The 19,725-nt window shown below is 47.5% G+C and overlaps 1 protein-coding gene across 1 annotated transcript; it reads right to left on the minus strand.

The window, feature by feature from the left end:
- Positions 1–463: 463 nt before the first annotated feature.
- Positions 464–19,365, minus strand: LOC114708474 (inositol 1,4,5-triphosphate receptor associated 2). The gene is made up of 11 exons (XM_028891793.1): positions 18,804–19,365; positions 16,219–16,332; positions 14,356–14,536; positions 11,595–11,714; positions 10,622–10,780; positions 6,586–6,703; positions 3,849–3,899; positions 3,419–3,496; positions 1,808–1,864; positions 620–679; positions 464–532 (listed from the first exon to the last, which is right to left on the minus strand). Exons 1-11 carry the CDS (start codon positions 19,363–19,365, stop codon positions 464–466), a joined length of 1,569 nt encoding a protein of 522 aa, XP_028747626.1.
- Between the last annotated feature and the right edge of the window lie 360 nt (positions 19,366–19,725).

Here is a 19,725-nt window from a genome sequence, read left to right on the forward strand (position 1 = left end):
AGGAGTATGTAGTCAGGAAAGAGGGAAGGACAGTACACCACGCTCACACCCAGGGCATGTGCACGCAGAGATTCACTCTAGATGATAAGGTTCATGAGATCAATGGACTCAGCCCCTTCTAGAAAGAGGCCACAGAGTTACTTGCACTCTGTCCTCCATATTGAGATAGAGGATGCAGAAGCCAGCACTAGGACCCAACCCTGATGGCACTTGGACCTCAGACTTCCAGGCTCTGGAAACACTGGAAGAAAACACCCAGCCCTTGGGTGTTTTGCTGTATTGGCCCCACCCAAGTGAGACAGGAGGGACCATAGAAAACTCTCACAGAGTCCTGGTGGAGAAAGGTACAGGCAACACCACACGCAAGGCAGTGATGGGGGTAGGCACAGGAAACCCTGCTGGTAGAGCAGCAGACCAGCCACCTAGAGTGGAGGCTCAGAAGGAACATGGAGTGTCTCTCTACTCACACAATGAGTTTGTGCTGCAAGAGCTGTAACTCCTGGCCCAGGTTGTTCTTATCTTCTCGTAAATTCTGGAACGACATGTACACGTGAGTCTGAATAGATCAGACTAGAGAAAAACTCAGATAGCAAGCCCACATTGTGAGGTTGTATCATACCTCTAGAATGCGTCTGTATTCCATGATGGTTGACTCAAGTTCTTCTATGCATAAATCCTTCTGGAAGGAAGAATGGATTAATAGTCCCCCCCAAAGCAATAGGCCCAGTAAATCATATTTATTACAGCGCAAGTGTGAACCACAGTAGAACTAGAGATACCCAACTACGGGATCTTTTTATCAACCTCACAATTTGACAGCTGAACAAGTCATTGTGATTAAAAATATATGAGGAACTTGGGTATGGTGGCACACACCTTTAATCCCAGCACTTAGGAGGTAGATGAGGTTGAAATCTATGAGTTCTGGGGCAGTCTAAATATTTATATTGACACACACACACACACACACACACACACACACACACACACACACACACCACAGCACCACTGTTTGGTACAGAGACCAGCAGGTGTGAGCAATGAGAGGCTGGTCATAGTGTTGTCCCCCAACTGATGGTGTGAGGCAGATGCTCTGTCACTGTCTCATGAAAGCAGAGTAGGGGTGCAGAAATGCAGGGCCTGGGGGAGCCAAGGGGGCCGTAGTCACAGCATCACTAGAGCCAGGGACACTCTCAACACAGAGACTGAGACAGCACAGTGCTCAGTACCCCAGGGTCAGGAGGGCTCCACATCTCCTCTGAAGATTTCTAGTGCGAGGGGAAAGTGGAGAATAGTTCTCTCTTCCCTCTGTCTTCCACTGCAAGTGTTCAACTCACTCACACGGTATTCTCTCTGGGTCTCTGGAAGCCACTGTCAGCTCCATTTCTAAAGCCAGAGCCATGTGTTACCGAGGGGGCCATGGTCACAGGTTGTGAGGATAAGTTTCTACCTTTATAACTAACAATTAGCCAAAGAGGGTAGCAAATCATTGGGGACATGTTCTTCGTCATCCCTAAGGGGAAGGGCTGCACACTGGTTTGCATTGCTGTAATCAAAATAGCGTCAGCAGTAGCTAATGGCTAACTCTACCAGAACTCAGAGTTTAGTAGAGTTATCCAAACACAAGACAACCTGTTTTTCTACTCAGGAAAACTTTCCCCCTCAAATGCATAAAGGACCGTTGTATGCCAGGCTAATGGCACCAGATCTTTGAATAAGGGTCAAGTTATGCAAGTTACCATTTCCTTCAGGTTTGGACAGAGCCAGCCAATCCTGGAAGGCCCCCAGCCTTGGGGAGAGGACCTACCTTTTGCAAACTTGCATCTTTAGTAAGCAGTATGTCCTCATACATGTGCAACTGCATCTGGAAAGACAATTGGGTGAAGCCATAGGATGTGGCTTTCAAAAAAATAAAAGAGCACAGTGTCCCTAAGAGGATTCTACCAGGAGGGGCAGGCTTCCCCACCACCACCACATATATATGCATCATTTAAAATAAAATAACTTTTGGCTTCAGTGGCAGAAACAACGATGCAGATGTCATTGTTTGGAAAGTGTTGCAATGAGACTCACTGTGTTAAGGCTCTAAAGTTTGCCACCTGCAGAAGTCCACTGATGGCAGTCAGGGCTACCCCATCGATGGCAGTCAGGGCCACTTCACCAATGGCAGTCAGGGCTAACCCATTAGTGGCAGTCAGGGCTACCCTATCAGTGGCAGTCAGGGATACCCCATCAGTGGCAGTCAGGGATACCCCATCAGTGGCAGTCAAGGCTACCCCATCAGTGGCAGTCAAGGCTACCCCATCAGTGGCAGTCAAGGCCACCCTGTCAGAGCAAGACCCAGTACAACTGGAGTGCTAAGACAAAGGGATGGAACAGGACTGGGACTGGGAGAGCGAGGTTCCTTAGCACCGTCTATCACAGACAAACAGATTCCATGAAGGGGCAAGGCCTCAACCCAAGAGGGCAGTGGCTGCAGCATCTGGTTCATCTTGAGGATTTCAGTGTTTGGTCATAAGGTAAATGTTCTGGTCTCAAAAATTAAAGATTAAAAATGAGTACTATGATCATATTTTTTAAAGGAAAAGGAATGTTACTATTATAAAAATGTTAAGTTACAAATATTGTCAAGGATATAGAAAAATCCAGCCCCTCCTGACGTGCTGGTGGTGGATCGCCAGTAGAACAGTTGCCCTGGAAAAAGGGACGTTCCTCAAAATGTTAAACTCAGAATGACCACATGAACCAGTAACTCTGCTCTTACGATAAAACTAAGAGAAATGGAAACATATTCACATGAAAACTCGTACACAAATGCTTTCGGCCACATTACTCTAAGAGTCAAGAAATGGAGCTGGCTCAACTGGCTGTTAACTGAAGTAGATAGGATGCAACATTTTTATTCAACGGAATAATATTCATCAAAAAAGTACTGGAGTATGCTATAATGTCTATAAATGTTTTGAACATCACAAACGAAGCCAGTCATGAAAGACTTTATGATTCCATGTACAAATTATATATGTCAAGAATCCAGAATAGGTAAGTACAGAATGAACAGGAAATTGACTAATAGTTGCTTGGAACAATAATAACAATAAAGAGTTCTCTTCTGGAGATGTGAAGAGAATTTAACTTCAGTCCCGGGGAGAGTTCCCAGCTGTGTGAATATAGCAAAGCTCACTGACTTCTGTCATGTGAGAAGATAACTTCACAGCAGCTGAACCATGTGTCCCTAAAGCTAAAATTCTCTCATTCCAGAACACAGAATGAGAGAAATTCCCCTGTCTGGGATTCAGACATCTTGAAGCACCTAAATTTCAGAACTGGGAGCTGTGGTTATGGTGTTGCATGTCACACACACCTAGAATATCGATTTGACCCAAGAAAATAGCTGAGGGCATTGGGAGGTACTTACTTGACACTCTTTCTTGGTTTCAGATAATTCCTCAATCTTCTTTTCCAGAGAGTCTATGTCCCTGACATTCTTAATATTCTAGTATAAAATACAGTGTTTTTTAGATTTAACCCCCACAACAAAAACAAACACACACAAAACACAAAAACCCAAATTCCAAAAGTGAGCCCGACATTGCAAGTTCCATCCCAGCAGCTCATAGGGCTGAAGGAGAGAACCGTTTAAAATCTCACTTTTTGTCATGGCTACTTGAAGTAATAAGGTATTTCTGTTCAGATAGGGAGACCCTATCTATAATTCACACCTATCATTTGAAAAATCACCCTGTAAGTTTGAGGTAGAGGGACTTGGAGAACCATGCCCTTCACTCAGATTCCTGACCACATGTACCCCAACTTGTCTCCTCCAGTGTTTACTGGTTTTGACAAACCTCTTCTTGGAGAGCCCGAACCTTAAGAAGCAGAGTCCTGATTTCTGTCTCCTGAAAAAAATATTAAAATTAAGAATTTTATGAAAATTATACAGAGTTAACCTCCAAGGCTATTGTGCTGGTGAGCTTTTCCTTTGCTTTTATTCTGGCATTCCCCTGTCACACTGAGACACCCTGGAAGTATTTTCTATCCATCTATCCACACACCCACCTATCCCATGCATCCATTCACCCACCCACCCAGCCACCCATCCATCCATCCATCCATCCATCCATCCATCCATCCATCCATCCATCCATCAACCCATCTAACCAAACATCCATCCATTCATCCACCTAACCATTCATCCACCCACCCACCTAACCAACCATCCATCCATCCACCCACCTACCTACCCACCAGCCCATCCACCCACCCACTTAACCATCCATCCATCCATCCATCCATCCATCCATCCATCCATCCATCCATCCATCCAACCAAACATCCATCCATCCATCCACCCACCCATCTAACCAACTACCCATCCATCAGCCCACCTAACCAAACATCCATCCATCCACTAAACCATCCACCCAACCATTCATCCACCCAACCATCCATCTCCTGCCCATCCACCTACCCACCTAACTAACCATCCATCCATCATCTACCTACCCACCCATCCATCCACCCACCCAACCACCCACCCAGCCATCATCCACCCACCTATCCACTCATCTACCCATCCATCCACCCAACTATTCATCCATCCACCCATTCACCCACCCACACATCCATACAACCATCCATCCTTCCTTCCTTCCACCCACCCACCCATTTGAGGTCTTGCTCTATAGCCCACAATTGCTTTAAATTTGCCATCCAAATCTTATCACTCTAGTAAAATTTTAAATACACGTAGAGGCAGCTGTGGTGACTTCTAGTTCCATCTCATAGAATGTCTGTGATTACTTATGAAATATATTTAATATGCTCTTGAGATTATAAAACAGTATAAAATGCAAAGGGTTAGAATTCTATGTCTCTAACACTGGACTTCTTGGTACTGGACATCAGAGGAGAGAAATGGACACTGGACACATGTTAAGCTTTTTGTCCTTCTTGGGAGTGACTGCCACCTGCGTTTCATCCAGGAAGGCTAGAGTGGTCCCCTCGAAGTCAAGTGTGCACATAGACAGTGACTCCCTAGGGCTCTGCTGTCATCTCTCCGTGAAGGGGAAAGGTAAAATACCAAGCTGTAACATTCATTATTTATGAGCTTACTCAGAAAATATTGTTACATAAAAATAAGTAATTACTCTAAAGGGCTCTGTGCCTTGGTCATTCCTCAACTGGAACTTGAAGACAGGTAGCTCACTGGTAGGTTTTGTCTGCACAGTTTAGAGAGAGAAAAGGACCAGGACTTCTGATGTCATTGGAATTTAGGTTTGCTGAAATGGTACCTTTAAAACCTGCTCATTAGTGCTGCTTGCTCATCTTCTCCTCTTATCAGATGCAGTAAATGTTTGTCTAATTGCCTCTTTTTAAATGGCCTTGGCTGCCGGCTGCCCAGAGAGCAAATCCCTGCTGAAGATGACTGAAACTATGTGTCTCTGTGAACTCACTTCTTTGTTTAGAAAATAAGTTGGGGTAGAGGCCTAAAAGCCCCCTGCAGATGAAAACGTGTGTAAGATTACAGTGTTCTAGATAAACCACCAGAGATTCTGATGTGGCTGGTCCTCCTCGAGCATTAGCAGGACCGTCACAAGCTATGGAACAGTCTCTCCTTTATCTCCTTTGACTGACTTTTCAGCTGGCCGAGTATTTGTCCCACCACACCACAGTTAGGCCCCTCCTCTGGAATGCTTTTGCAGAGTCCCTCCTGTCACACAGGACCTGGTACCAGTTCATCTCCACATCTGCTTCAAGCAGGTGATAAGCCCACGGCACTGCTGGTTTACAACAGTCACAAATGACTGACTCTGGAAAGTGAGAGTCCCCATGACTTACAGAGAGTGACAAGTCCGGATGACTCTCACTGGCCCCTCCCCACTGTTAGCAAGGTCTATACAACGACTGTGGACATCCGGCATTTGGGCAGAGGCTTAGAAATGACTTTTGCTCTCAACCACTGCCTGGCTCATTTCCTGTGGCTTCAGGAAGCTGCCTAGTGACCTGTAAAGCACTTAGAAGTGACAATTCCTTTTTTTTTTTTTTTTAATTCAATTGAGTTTTGGTATATTTATGAATTCACCTACCAACTTTGGGAAATAATCCAGGGATTGCTTCGTTTCCACAGACCAGCACGTATGACTGAGACATCTATGAAGAATTTGTTGGTTTTGAGACAGGGTCTCATTTAGTCCAGGCTGGCTTTGAACTCACTATATAGCTGAGGGTGACCTTGAACCCTTCACCTGCCAGTCTCCACCTCCTAAGTACTGGGATTATAGGCGTGAGTCAACATCTGGCTAAGAATTTTAATCTTGGAGAGAAAAACAACTTTTTAAAGGTTTTTTTTTCTCTGACATTTATTTGTATGCTTGTATGCTAATGTGTGTGTGTGTGTGTGTGTGTGTGTGTGTGTGTGTGTGTGTACACACAAGTGTACACTTGCAAGAACACAAGGTGCTGGGAATGGACTGGGTTCTGCATGCAGACAAGTGCGCTGTCCCTAAGCCCAGCCCCAGCCTTTTATGCTCCTACTTCAGTCACAGGTTCTCCGTGCGAATCTTGCCCCACCTGATGACTTACTAACTGCTTGTTCTGGGCCACGGCCATGGTCTTCTGCTCTTCTGACACAGCCATGGTGACCTTCAGGTCCTCCAGCTCCTCCTTCAAAAGACCGCCTCTCCTGACAGCTTGCTGGGCACTGCGAGGTTTTAGGGCGGCAGTGAGCAAACCTCAAGTTAACCGTCGGGGGTTCAAAGGCAAGCCAGGACTATTTCCGGACCCAAGCTGAAAACCACAAAAGGCCAAAACCAGGTGCCCAAGATAGTAAAAATACCACATGCACCAGATTCAGGGCTTAGAAAACAGAGAATTGGAGGGAGTGTGTCAGGGGAGGAAACGGGGGAAAGGAGACACAAAGTCCTGCATCTCAAGATCTAGAGTGAAGAGAGAGAGAGGGAGAAAGAGAGAGAACAAAAGGGTGGGGGCTGTCTTTAGGAGTCTGGGGAGGAATGATGAGTGGATAGGATCAAAATACACTGTATGGGTGTATGAAAATCTCAACGGTAAAAATACAGTATTAAAATATGTTTTGTTTTAATTTAAAGAAATTAGAATCTTGGGTCAATGAAATGGCCCAGAAGGTAAAAGCACATACCACGACACATCCCTGCACACACGCATGATATGCCCATGGGAGTACATACACACACAATGATCATTTTTTCACAGTGGTTCTCAACCTTCCTAATACTACAACCCTTTAATACAGTTCCTCATGCTGTGGTGACATGAAATTATTTTGTTGCTACTTCATAGCTGTAGTTTTACCACTGTTGTGAATCATAATGTAAATATCTGATATGCGACCCCTGTGAAAGGGACGTTTGACCCACATGTTGAGAACAGCTGATTTAGTCTCCTGAAAGCCAATCATTGCCTGGATGACACGCTCCTTTCCAGCTACTGAATAATGTGATTTAGTCAGTGTGGTCTTCCAGATATTTAAATAATCCCTGTATGGGGGCCACAGTGGAAGCTCAGGGACGTGTATCTGTCCTCAGGGTTTGCACAGTAGTGCTGGAGCGAAAGTACTAGTTTCTGAATGATGTGTTTGGTAAGGAAATCTATTACAGTGTTGTAGCCCTGGAAATAGTCTAACCAGCTATGAAGAGGCAGCTGGGAAAGCGTGTTCTGATAATCTGTGTCCTACTGTGCATCACATTAGTTTAACCCTCCCCAGAGGGGCTCATGGGCCCATTTTCTTTTCCCTGCTAAGATCTTGGACTGACCATTAGACAAATGTTGGCTAAGCTTCACCTCTGTACAGGTTACACTGAGCATTAAAAATGGTGTAAGTCGGGCTGGAGAGAGGGAGGAGAGAGGGAGGAGAGAGGGAGGAGAGGGGGAGGAGAGGGGAGGAGAGAGGGGAGGAGAGGGGAGGAGAGGGGAGGAGAGAGGGGAGGAGAGGGGGAGGAGAGGGGGAGGAGAGGGGAGGAGAGGGGAGGAGAGAGGGGAGGAGAGGGGAGGAGAGGGGAGGAGAGAGGGGAGGAGAGGGGAGGAGAGGGGAGGAGAGAGGGGAGGAGAGGGGAGGAGAGGGGAGGAGAGGGGAGGAGAGGGGAGGAGAGGGGAGGAGAGGGGGAGGAGAGGGGAGGAGAGGGGAGGAGAGGGGAGGAGAGGGGGAGGAGAGGGGGAGAGAGGGGAGGAGAGGGGGAGAGAGGGGAGGAGAGGGGGAGAGAGGGGAGGAGAGGGGAGGAGAGGGGAGGAGAGGGGGAGGAGAGAGAGAGAGGGGGAGGAGAGAGGGAGGAGAAAGAGAAAGAAGAGAGAGAGAGAGAGAGAGGAGAGAGAGGGGAAAGAGAGGGAGGAGAGGGGGAGAGAGGGGAGGAGAGGGGAGAGAGGGGAGGAGAGGGGGAGAGAGGGGAGGAGAGGGGGAGAGAGGGAGGAGAGGGGAGGAGAGGGGAGGAGAGGGGGAGGAGAGGGGGAGAGAGGGGAGGAGAGGGGGAGGAGAGGGGGAGAGAGGGGAGGAGAGGGGGAGGAGAGGGGGAGAGAGGGTCTGCACACAACCATCTGCAACTCCAGTTTCAGGGGACCTGATGACCTCTTCTGGGCTCTTTGAGCACTGCATGCACGTGACTGTGTGTGTGTGTGTGTGTGTGTGTGTGTGTGTGTGTGTGTGTGTGTGTGTGTGTGTGTATGTGTGTGTGTGTGTGTGTCTGCTTCACACATACCAATATTACTATTAAATAAATAAAAATAAAAATGGTATTAAATATGAAAAATGAGAATCCATAGCTAGACCTCATTCTAATCTAAGCCAGGACACAGCCCTTGTAGTCCTAGTAGCTGGACCCAGCTCCCACTCTGGGGATGCAGGCTCCATACAAAGTTCATTGCTCCTTGCTTGGTGACAGTTTTCTGTGGTCTGTGCTTACAGTGTGGGGCACCCTGTCTGAGGGTCCGTGGTTCTTTCGTTCTTTTTTTCACTGGAGCCACAGCTTACCCTCTCTCTAGGACACAGGTCGGTCCCTAGAGGGCACATTTCAGACAACAGTCACCTGTACAGCCGCCATGTTTTCAGCATGGACTTAGCACAGAGCAGGGATTCACCTGACATTCGCCTGCCTTTCTAGACCACAGACACACCGATCTAAGGCAACACTGTCTTGCACGAGGCGGAGAACATCACCACTAGAAAAGGACTCGTGAGTATTTGTGGTAGGAATGTAAGGTGGCTCACTTCCTGTAGGCTCCTCTGAGACACAGACATCCCACTGCTGGAACTACACCCAGAAGAACTGAGGACATTTAAAATGTTTGGCATAAAAGTACATGTAAAATCCATTAAACAATGTCAGGCGGTAGTGGCGCATGCCTTTAACCCCAGCACTCGGGAGGCAGAGCAAGGCAGATCTCTGAGAGTTCGAGGCTAGCCTGGTCTACAGAGCAAGATCCAGGATAGGCACCAAAACTACACAGAGAAATCCTGTCTCGAAAAAAATGAAATAAAACCATTAAACAAATTTTCATTACTGTATTACTCATACTAAACAAGAAGCATAAATAACCTGAAAGTCCGTTACTTGAAGGATGGATAAAGAGGATGCAGTACATCCAAATAATATTCAACCAAAAAAAGGAATTAAGTATATCTGCTATAATATGGACAAACCTTTAAAACACAGTGCTAAATGAATGAAGCCAGGCACAAAAGACCACGTATTGTTATAAATCCACTCACCTGAAATGTGGGAGGCCACAGAAGTTTCCTTGTGAGGCCCGGGTTTGCCTGACACAGCAGAGCCACATAAGGGGCTGATGTGACCACGGACAAGGTTGCCAGGTGGTAGGAAGGGTCTGCACTTGGCCGTGCCTGGGGGGAGGGTTTTTGTGTCCCCCCCCTCCCCCGGCATTCTTTGAAGGCCTTTGTCAGAGGACCTGATGGATGAGGATCCAGGCCCTCCCGAGGCTATTCTGTGTTTCTGTCTGTCTGTCTGTCTCTCTCTAGCTATACTTCTATCTAATATTTCCTGCTGCTCCGACTCAAGAGTACCCGGGGGAAGAGTGGGGGTGAATGGCCCCGCACAATGAAACATGCAGAACGTTAGTGGCTTCCAGGGACTGTGGGGGGGCAAGGACCGGGGGGACAGGACAAGGGGGGACAGGACAAGGGGGACAGGACAAGGGGGGACAGGACAAGGGGGGACAGGACAAGGGGGACAGGACAAGGACAAGGGGGACAGGGCAAGGGGGACAGGACAGGGGGGACAGGACAAGGGAGACAGGACAGGACAAGGGGGACAGGACAAGGACAAGGGGGACAGGACAAGGACAAGGGGGACAGGACCAGGGAGACAGGACCAGGGGGACAGGACAGGGGGACAGTACCAGGGGGACAGGACAGGGGGGACAGGACAAGGGGTCCCTGCTGAAAGACACTGAATTTCTGCTGGCATGATGGGAGTGAGTTAGGTGACGGCCTGCACAGCCTCGTCCATACGAATGGCCCGGGTTTAGAGACTCCACCAATGAGGACTTCAGGTGATGTAAATCGTGCGTAGCTAAAGGGTTTATGAAATAGCAAAACTGAAATCCCAGGATGCGCTGGGACACAGAGGCTCACGTTTTCATCTGAAGGTGCAGGCTGGTGCAGTCCTCTGCCAGCTGCCTGTTGGCTTCTTCCATGGCTTCTAATGCCAGTTTACATGTTCTGTTCTCCTCTTCCAGTTTCTGCTTGTTGGAGTGCAGGTCCGCAACACATGTCATTAAGTCAGACATCTCCCTGGAAGTGAGAGGAGGCATGTGGATGGTCTTCAGTGCCTCCATCCCTTCTAAGTAAAGCCAGGCGTAGGGTTAGCCCAGACTGGGATAAATATTCTTGACTTTTTATCCTTTTCCCTCCCCAATACCATAAACATAGTTCATATACACAATGAGTATCTGCTATCATAGCCTTGCAGACTTTCCTCACCAGGTGTGGAGGCAGGTGGTTCCCAACACCCAGGAGGTGGAGGCAGGAGGATAAGGAGGCTAAAGTCATCCTCAGCTAGATATACACTCAGATTCACGCCAGCCTGGGTTACATAAGACCCAAATCTGTCCATATATATTTCTGTGTGTATATTATACACATGCATGTGCCTGTGTATATAGAGACACATATGGTATCTCCCAAAGAATCACAATCAACTTCATAACTTTATTTTGAACAGAACTTGTCACAGATAACCCCACCCCAGAAGTCCACAGTGGAGATATTTTTTCACGACCAAGTAAACAGCTAATTTAGATTACCAATCTTACGTGAATTTCTGTTCCCAGTGCAGCTGGTTCTAACACAGAAGGTGAAGAGTTAAATATTTGAAGCCATCTGTTAGTTCTTCCACAAACAAATAGTAGTATATGATTAATAATGTGGACTGCGAAATAAAACAGGAAAGGTCAAGAAGGAAGTAGAGGTGTCTAAAAAGCAGCGGAGGACACTCAAGACTTGCTTAGACAGGTCCCCAGGACATACCTCAAAGCCAGACAGGGTATCTGGGATGCCTGGGATCATCTTAGCTGCAAGACAGAAGAGAGGTTTAGGAAGGACTCACTTCTTCCATGCCCTGAAATCCTGGAGCAGCTCGCAGCTTGGCCCATCTGGTCTCACATCTTCCTGTGGTTCAAACACAGAGTCATCCCAGCTGCCACTCCATCGACTCCTTGTTCCTTCCCTGAAGCCAAAGGCAAAGTCAGTGAGTCCAGACCCTGAGGACCAAAGTCCAGTCCAGTTTTTCAAGTGTGCTCTGCTCATCCCCATTGGAGTTTTAAAGCAACTGCGGGCTGGGAGATGGCTTGGTGGAGAGCAGTGTGCTTGTCTAGCAAGTATAATGACTGAGGTCAGGCCATGTGATGTGTTGGCCGCCTGGAATCCCTGTGCTCAGGACACAGAGACAGGAGGATGACCAGCGCAAGCTGCAGGTATATTACTTGGAATCATTGAGGTCTGTACCAGGCATTTTTCTTTTGGGTCACCAACCAGCTCCCAAATCATGACACAGAGACTTATTAGTTTTGAATGCTTGGCCTAGCTTAGGTTTCTGGCTAACTCTTTTGACTGAAGTTAACCTGTTTATCTACCTTTTACCTCAGGGCTTTTTACCCTTCCTTACTTTCTTGTTGTCTCTATGTCTGGCTGGCTGACAGCTGCCTGGCTTCCGGCCCTGGGCATCTCCCTCTTTCTCGCCTCCTTTTCTCGTCTTTCCTCTTCTCTTGAACCCAGAGCTCTCCTATTTATTCTCCCTGCCTGCCAGCCTGGCCAATCCCTCTGCCTAAGTATTGGCTGTTCAGCTCTTTATTAGACCAATCAGGTGCTCAGGCAGGCAAGACAAAACAGATGCAACACATCTTTACATAATTAAACACACATCCTTAAATCATTAAGCATTTGCAGCATAAACAAAAGTAACACACATTTACACAGTTAAAGTAATATTCTGCAGCATAAAGAAATGTAATGTATCTTTCCCTAGTTAAAATAATATTCCATAGCAGAAGTCCAGGTTCAGAGAAAGACATTATCTCAATAAATAAAGTGGAAAGTAGAAGAAAACATGAAACATCAACTGTGGACCTGCACACACACAGCTACTCATGCACCTACACACACACACACACACACACACACACACACACACACACACCTACATACATGCACCTACACACACTCTCACACGTATACTCACACATACATGAACAACCTTTAACTGAATGCAGAAGCATATGGTTGGCTATTTTCTTTCAATATATATTACCTGCTCAAAGATATTGTTTCTGTTGCTGCTGTTTGGTTGTTTTGTTTTGTAAGACAGATTCTCACTGTATATTCCTGGTTGGCCTGGAGCTTGCTACATAAGCCAGACTGGCCTGGAAACAATATTGATCCTTCTGCCTCTGTATCCGGCTGTGATTACAGGAATCTGCCATCATACTTCAACAATATTACACATTTTTAAGGGCTTTGAATGTGTTCTTAAATGGCTGTTTAAAAAGCTGAACCAGCCAGGCGGTGGTGGCGCATGCCTTTAATCCCAGCACTCAGGAGGCAGAACCAGGCGGATCTCTGTGAGTTCGAGGCCAGCCTGGGCTACCAAGTGAGTCCCAGGAAAGGCGCAAAGCTACACAGGGAAACCCTGTCTCGAAAAACAAAAAAACAAATAATAATAATAATAATAATAATAATAAAATCTGAGCCAGCTTGCTGTTCTGCCAGTCTGGTCATTTGTCTCTCTCTCAACACTGGATGAAGCCACTCTTCAATCTCTGTCACTGAGGTCCAGTGAGCTGGCTGAGTGGGTCACCCACTGTCACCCTCTGACTCCACAAGCATCCACACCCATGCCAAGCATGCAGTTTAAAACTCTAAATATCTGTAAGGCAAATGGCAAGATGGTATATATGCTTTATCTCCATTTTTTCATTTTTCAAAATATATTTTGTTTAGGTGTGTGTTGAGGGCACATGTGTGCAGATATACAAATGGGTGTGTGGACACTAAGTGTTCAGCTTTGTCACCTGTACCTTATTCATTCATAATATCTCTCACTCACCCCAGAGCTAGGCTGGTAGCTAGCTAGACCCAGCGATCCCCCTGTCTCCACGTGGCCGTACAGTGCAAAGGCTCCAGGCCTGTTCAGCCACACTCTTCTCTTTACAGGAGTGCTGGGAACTTGAGTTCCAGCCTTCATCTTGAGCGGCAAGCACTCTCACCCGAGGGTCCCCCGCCCCACTCTCCCCCCCCCCCCAGGATCCCCCAGCGCGTACTCTCCTCACCCCCGAGGGTCCCCCAGCCCTCACTCTCCCCCCAGGGTCCCCCAGCCCGCACTCTCCCCCTCCAGGGTCCCCCAGCCCGCACTCTCCCTCCCCCAGGGTCCCCCAGCCTGCACTCTCACTCGAGGGTCCCCCAGCGCACACTCTCCCCCCCAGGGCCCCCAGCCCGCACTCTCCCCCCCAGGGTCCCCCAGCCTGCACTCTCCATCCCCCCAGGGTCCCCCAGCCGCACTCACCCCCTCAGGGTCCCCCAGCCCGCACTCCCCCCCCAAAGTCCTCCAGCCCGCACCCCCCCCGAGGGTCCCCCAGCCCGCACTCTCCACCCCCCCAGGGTCCCCCAGCTGCACTCTCACCCCCGAGGGTCCCCCGCCCCACTCTCACCCCCCCCCCGAGGGCCCCCCGCCCCACTCTCACCCCCCCCAGGGTCCCCCAGCCCGCACTCTCCACCCCCCACCCCCGAGGGTCCTCCAGTACAATCAATGCATGGGACCACAGTGATAGGTGATGCAGGCTGCCCTGGGGTGTTTCCACTGGACCTCTGCTCACCTCCTGGTCATATAGTGAGCTATCCACTTCTTCATGATGCCCTGGAAGGTGTCCAGGTCCACACATGGGTTTGTATTTTCAGGATCAAGCATGGTCCCCAGCTCTTCAAGGACACTGTCTTCTGAGTCTCGGCCAGTGGTTTGTCTCAGGTAAGTCATTATTTTGTTGACTCCTACTGTGCCTTAGGGGGAAGAAAGGAAAATTACTTTTTTGTTTTTTCGAGACAGGGTTTCTCTGGGTAGCTTTTCACCTTTTCCTGGAACTCACTTGGTAGTCCAGGCTGGCCTTGAACTCAGAGATCTGCCTGGCTCTGCCTCCAGAGTGCTGGGATTAAAGGCGTTAAAGGCATGCGGCACCACCGCCGGCTGGAAAATTACTTTTGAAACACGTTGTTTTGAGACAGGTTCTCATGTATCCTGGGCCAGCCTCAAACTTTCTTAAGTTTCTGATCCTTCTGCCTGCACCTCTTGAGTGGTGGGCTACAGTGTGTGTGACCACACCTATTTATGTGATGCTGGGGGCTGAACCTAGGGTTGTGTCTCCCAGGCAACAGAGCTGCATTCTGAGTTTGGAAGACATTTTTGATTCAATTTTATGTCCTTTGCATGTGTAAGTTGGTGCACATGTGTGCATGTAGAGGTCAGAGAACAGCTTGTAAGAGCCAGTTCTCCCCTTCCATCCACCAGTGGGTTCTGGGGACTGAACTCAGGCTGCCAGGCTTGGTGGCAGGCACCTTTACCCACTGAGCCAGCCCACTGGCCTGAAACATGCATTTTTGATGGATGAGCTGCTGATGCTTCTAAAAATAATCCCTATAACCCTTGCCGTCCTGTCAAGCTGGCCGCGGGCAGGCTTGGGCTGGAGTTCCATCAACTCGGTAGAAGGAGCACATGGAACCCTGCAAACTGACCTCTGCCCTCCATGTGCACATGCCCATGCACACATACAAGGCAGATAACTAAATGTAATAAAAATTTAAAATAATAAAATCAACTAACTTGTAGACATGTGTACTGAAATATTTCTGGGTGCAATGTGCTATCTGAGAATTAGCCCAAAAGAGAAAATGGGGAGAGTCAGAAATGAGACCTTGTTGGTTACGACACACAAATATGAAGGGTTTTAAGATCATATCACGTTTATTTGGTTATGTGAGGGAGAAAGCGCATTGTGCAGTGCGGCAGGCCTGTGGAGGTCAGAGAAAATTTGTCGGAGGGCTTTTCCTCTTCCACGTGTGGGTCCTAACTTGGATGGTAAGGATTGGATGCTGCTGAGGCCTCTGTGTGTTGAGCCACCTCCCTGGCCAGTGTAAGGCTTCTTCATGTTATCCTCTTTACTCTGTATATTATTTAAAACATTTCTGCATTAGAAAAAAGCCAGAGCCACGTTGACAGAAGAAACCATGGAAAGATATATAACTAATCGTGAAGAACAGTTAAGAAATTGTTTGCTGATTTTCTGCTTCTGTTTACTTACCAAGGTTACCAAGATGATTACATTTTTACAATGGACAGGAAGCATTTGCACACTAAAAATAAACCTGTGGAAATTTTATAAAGAACTACCACCCCCAAAGAAAACCCAGAAGTGAAAAGCTAAAATTACAAGTTTTTAAGCTAAATTTGGAGAGTAGTTTCATATACTTGAAGTATCTATTTCTTGAGACCAGTCCTCTGAAGTGTAACAAGTCACTCTGAGCAGTGACCAGGGAAGTCCCTGAAATAAAGAAACAGCCGTGAGCTAACGGCTGGGCTCACTTTCAGACGGGGTTGTGTTCACCCCGTGTGAAGACATGGGGACACAGTCCCACACAAACTGTTTCCCTCGGGAAGATGACCTGGTGGGGCCTCTCATACAGCTCACCTCTGTGCTCAGTGTCCAACTCTTGAAAAACGCCTGCCAGAAATTCTTCTCCATGGGTCCCATGGGCACTGTAGGCTCCGTCTGCCTGGATACCCTCACTTTCTGTTTTCAACCCTGAAGAAAGAAAAATTGTTTTGGAATCATGGTAATCATCTCTCACGTGGGAGTGTCAGTCTGAAGACATTTTACTTCAGTGACCACCGGCTTGCAATACTGATATCTTCAACAGATCATTTCTTAAAAGTGGTTTTGGGGGCTGAGTGCAGCTCAGAGTTATAGCACCTGTCCGTATGAGGAGGCAGGCCCTGGGTTCGACCCCTAGCAACACACACACACGCACACATTAAACTTAGTCATAGGATAGACTAAAACACATGCCTTTAATCCCAACACTCAGAAGGCAGAGGTAGGTGGAGCTCTGTGAATTAGAGGCTAGCCTGGTCTACAAAGCAAGTTCCAGGCTAGCCAGGGTTATATAGTGAGACCCTGTCTCAAAACAAAATAAAGGAGTAGGGACTCAGGGGGAGGGGTTTATAGCCCTGCCATATTAAAGAGTATTGTGAAGTAACAAGTAAAATACAAAAGAAAATTTTAAATTTTATTTATGTATTTTTTATGTATGAGTGCTCTGTCTGTGTGTACTCCCAACATTATAGATGGTATATATAACCAACCTGTGGTTGCTGGGAATTGAACTCAGGACATCTGGAAGAGCAACCAGTGCTTTTAACCACTGAGCCATCTCTCCAGCCCTACAAAAGAAATTTTAAGAAAACAAGATGGCTTAGTGGTGAGGGCACTGGCTGCTCTTCCAGAGGACCTGGGTTCAGTTCCCAGCACTGACATGGTGGTTCACAGACATCTGTAACTCCAGTTCCTAGGCATCTGATGCTCCTTCTTCCCTCTGTGGGCATCAGGCATGAGTGGCTCACACACACGTGCATCACACACACGTGCATCCAGGTAAAACACAAACACACATTAGAAGAGAATTGTAAAGAAGAATAGAGAGGAAGCAGGAACAGCTAGGGATGTGCCATCCTGAGAGGTTTTGCCTATTAACACATGAGACTGGAAACAATCTACATGGAGTTCCCCAGGTCTTGGACCGACACATTTACCTCCTCCATGGTCTGTTTCCTTGGCTCCTGCAATGGAGTTCGTTTGTGGGTGCTGGGTTTGAACTCAAGGCCTGTAGGAATGAACCCCACCATTGACCTACACCCCAACCAGAACCCACAGTCTCTTAGGGCTATTTTGCGGTTATGCAAAAAAGTTAAAGAGCTGTTTCAGGAGAACGCACATGAAGACTGGACTTGAGTGACATTTATTTCAGGTTGGTGAAGAATGCCACATGGTGTGGTTGCAAATAACAGTGAGAATTCGGGTTTTATGTATATGTGTACAGAATACAGGCTTTCTTTAAAAAGGGGAGAGACACACACCTCAAACAGAAAGCATAGAGGGGTGGCCAGTGTTCAAGAGCACTGGCTGCTCTTACAGAGGACCCAGAGTTTATTGCCTGCATCCACGTGGTGACTCGTAACTGGTGCCCAACATGTGACTCCAGTTCCAGGGGATCTAATCCCCTCTTCTGGCCTCCAAGGCTGTGACACACATGTGATATATATACACATACATGGAGGAAAAATACTCATATGCAAAAAATAAACATAAAAGTGTTTTAAATGAAATGGGGATGGGGGAGGAGACAATGTGAATGTCCAGTATGAAACTGCTGTGACAATGGTCATAGCTTTGTATACCAACTTAAAAATCAAAAGTAAAAATCCAGGAAGGGAACAGACACCTCTGTTCAAGTGCATGAAGTGTTTTGCTTTTTAAATTTAGGCATACTAAAAAGCAGATGTGTGGTGGCATTGTGTTCCCCAAAATATTGTGCATGCTAATAAACTTATCTGGGGTCAGAGAACAGAACAGCCACAATATTAAACATAGAGGCTAGGCAGTGGTAGCACACGCCTTTAATCCTAGCATTCCAGAGGCAGAGATCTACCTGGGTCTCTGTGTGTTCAAGGATACAGCCAAGCATGATGACTCATGCCTTTAATCCTAGAAACTGAGCCTTTAATCTCAGGGAGTGATGGCAGAAAGCAGAAAGGTATATAAGGCATGAGGACCAGAAACTAGAAGCATTTTGGCTGGTTAAGCTTTCAGGCTTTGGAGCAGCACAGTTCAACTGAGATTCATTCTGGATGAGGACTCAGAGGCTTCCAGTCTGAGGAAACAGGATCAGTTGAGGAACTGGTGAGGTAAAGTAGCTGTGGCCTGTTCTGCTTCTCTGATCTTCCAGCATCCACCCCAATAACTGGCCTCAGGTTTGATTTTATTAATAAGACCTCCTTAAGATTCATGCTACACAGATGTGAAGCAAATATTTTATTTTTTTGAGACAGGGTCTCTTCTTATGTAGTTCTGGCTGCCCTGGAATTTACTATGTGGACCAGGCTGGCCTTGAACTCAAGAGATCCCTCCACCTCCGCCTCTGCCTCCCAAGTGCTGGGATTAAAGCTGTGCACCACCACACCTGGCAGGAGCAAATATTTTAAAGCATGATTATTTACCATCCTCATTCAGAGATAATTTTCTCACCACCTGATCCCAAGGAGTGGAAAACATAGTGTCCCTCTCAGAGCTGCGAAGAAAGCCAAGGTCTGAGGTGCACAAAGAGTTCATACTGCAGCTACCACCTAAATCCTTGCTGGGGAAGCATCCCCCTCGGCCAGACTGAGACTCCAAAGATGGAGGATGCTGGTCGCTCCACAGCCTCTGCTGTGAGCAGTTCGCAGAACTCTCCAGAACAACCAAGTCCAGGCCGTCCTGAGGAGAGCTGGGCGAGGTTCTTGAGGACATGGTTTCAGGGCGGGAAGCGAGGCTGTGCCTTCTCTCAGAACTTGAGAAGTGGGAGTCCAGCACAGGAACATGAGTAGCAGTCACTCTCGCCAGCATCTCCCCAAAGGCTCTCTTGGTTTTAGACTGTGGACTGTCAGGGCTGCTGGACTTGCATTTAGCAATCTGTTGAATCGGATTCAAAAGGGCCTCTCTCTTCCGAATGGCTCTGATTTTTCGACAAACACTCTCTACCGGGTTGTGACTCTTCTTGGATTCTTTCCTCACTGAGGCCATCACTGACTTCCCATGCATTAGTTAGAAGTGGCTAGATAGTAGGCGAGAGCAGAACACAATTTTTGAAGTTAGCATTGTCCTAACAGTGATTTTGTAGTTCAGCTGTTTATTCCCAAACTGACTTTGCAGGGACTGGATACCAGGTGTTCAACCGCTCTCAACAACGTCCCCTGCACTTAACACAGGCACTCAAATGATCGGGAACTGCCAACAGCCAACATATATGAAGTTCTCACCTTGAGCAGGTATATGCTATGTAGCAGCTCATCCTTCAAACAGTGCTCTGAGGGGCTGGAGACTTGGCCTAGTGGCTAAGAGTACTTGTTACTCTTGCAGAGAACCTGGGTTCAGGTCCCAGCA

Source organism: Peromyscus leucopus, chromosome 3, assembly GCF_004664715.2.
Source record: "Peromyscus leucopus breed LL Stock chromosome 3, UCI_PerLeu_2.1, whole genome shotgun sequence".
Lineage (NCBI taxonomy): Eukaryota > Metazoa > Chordata > Mammalia > Rodentia > Cricetidae > Peromyscus > Peromyscus leucopus.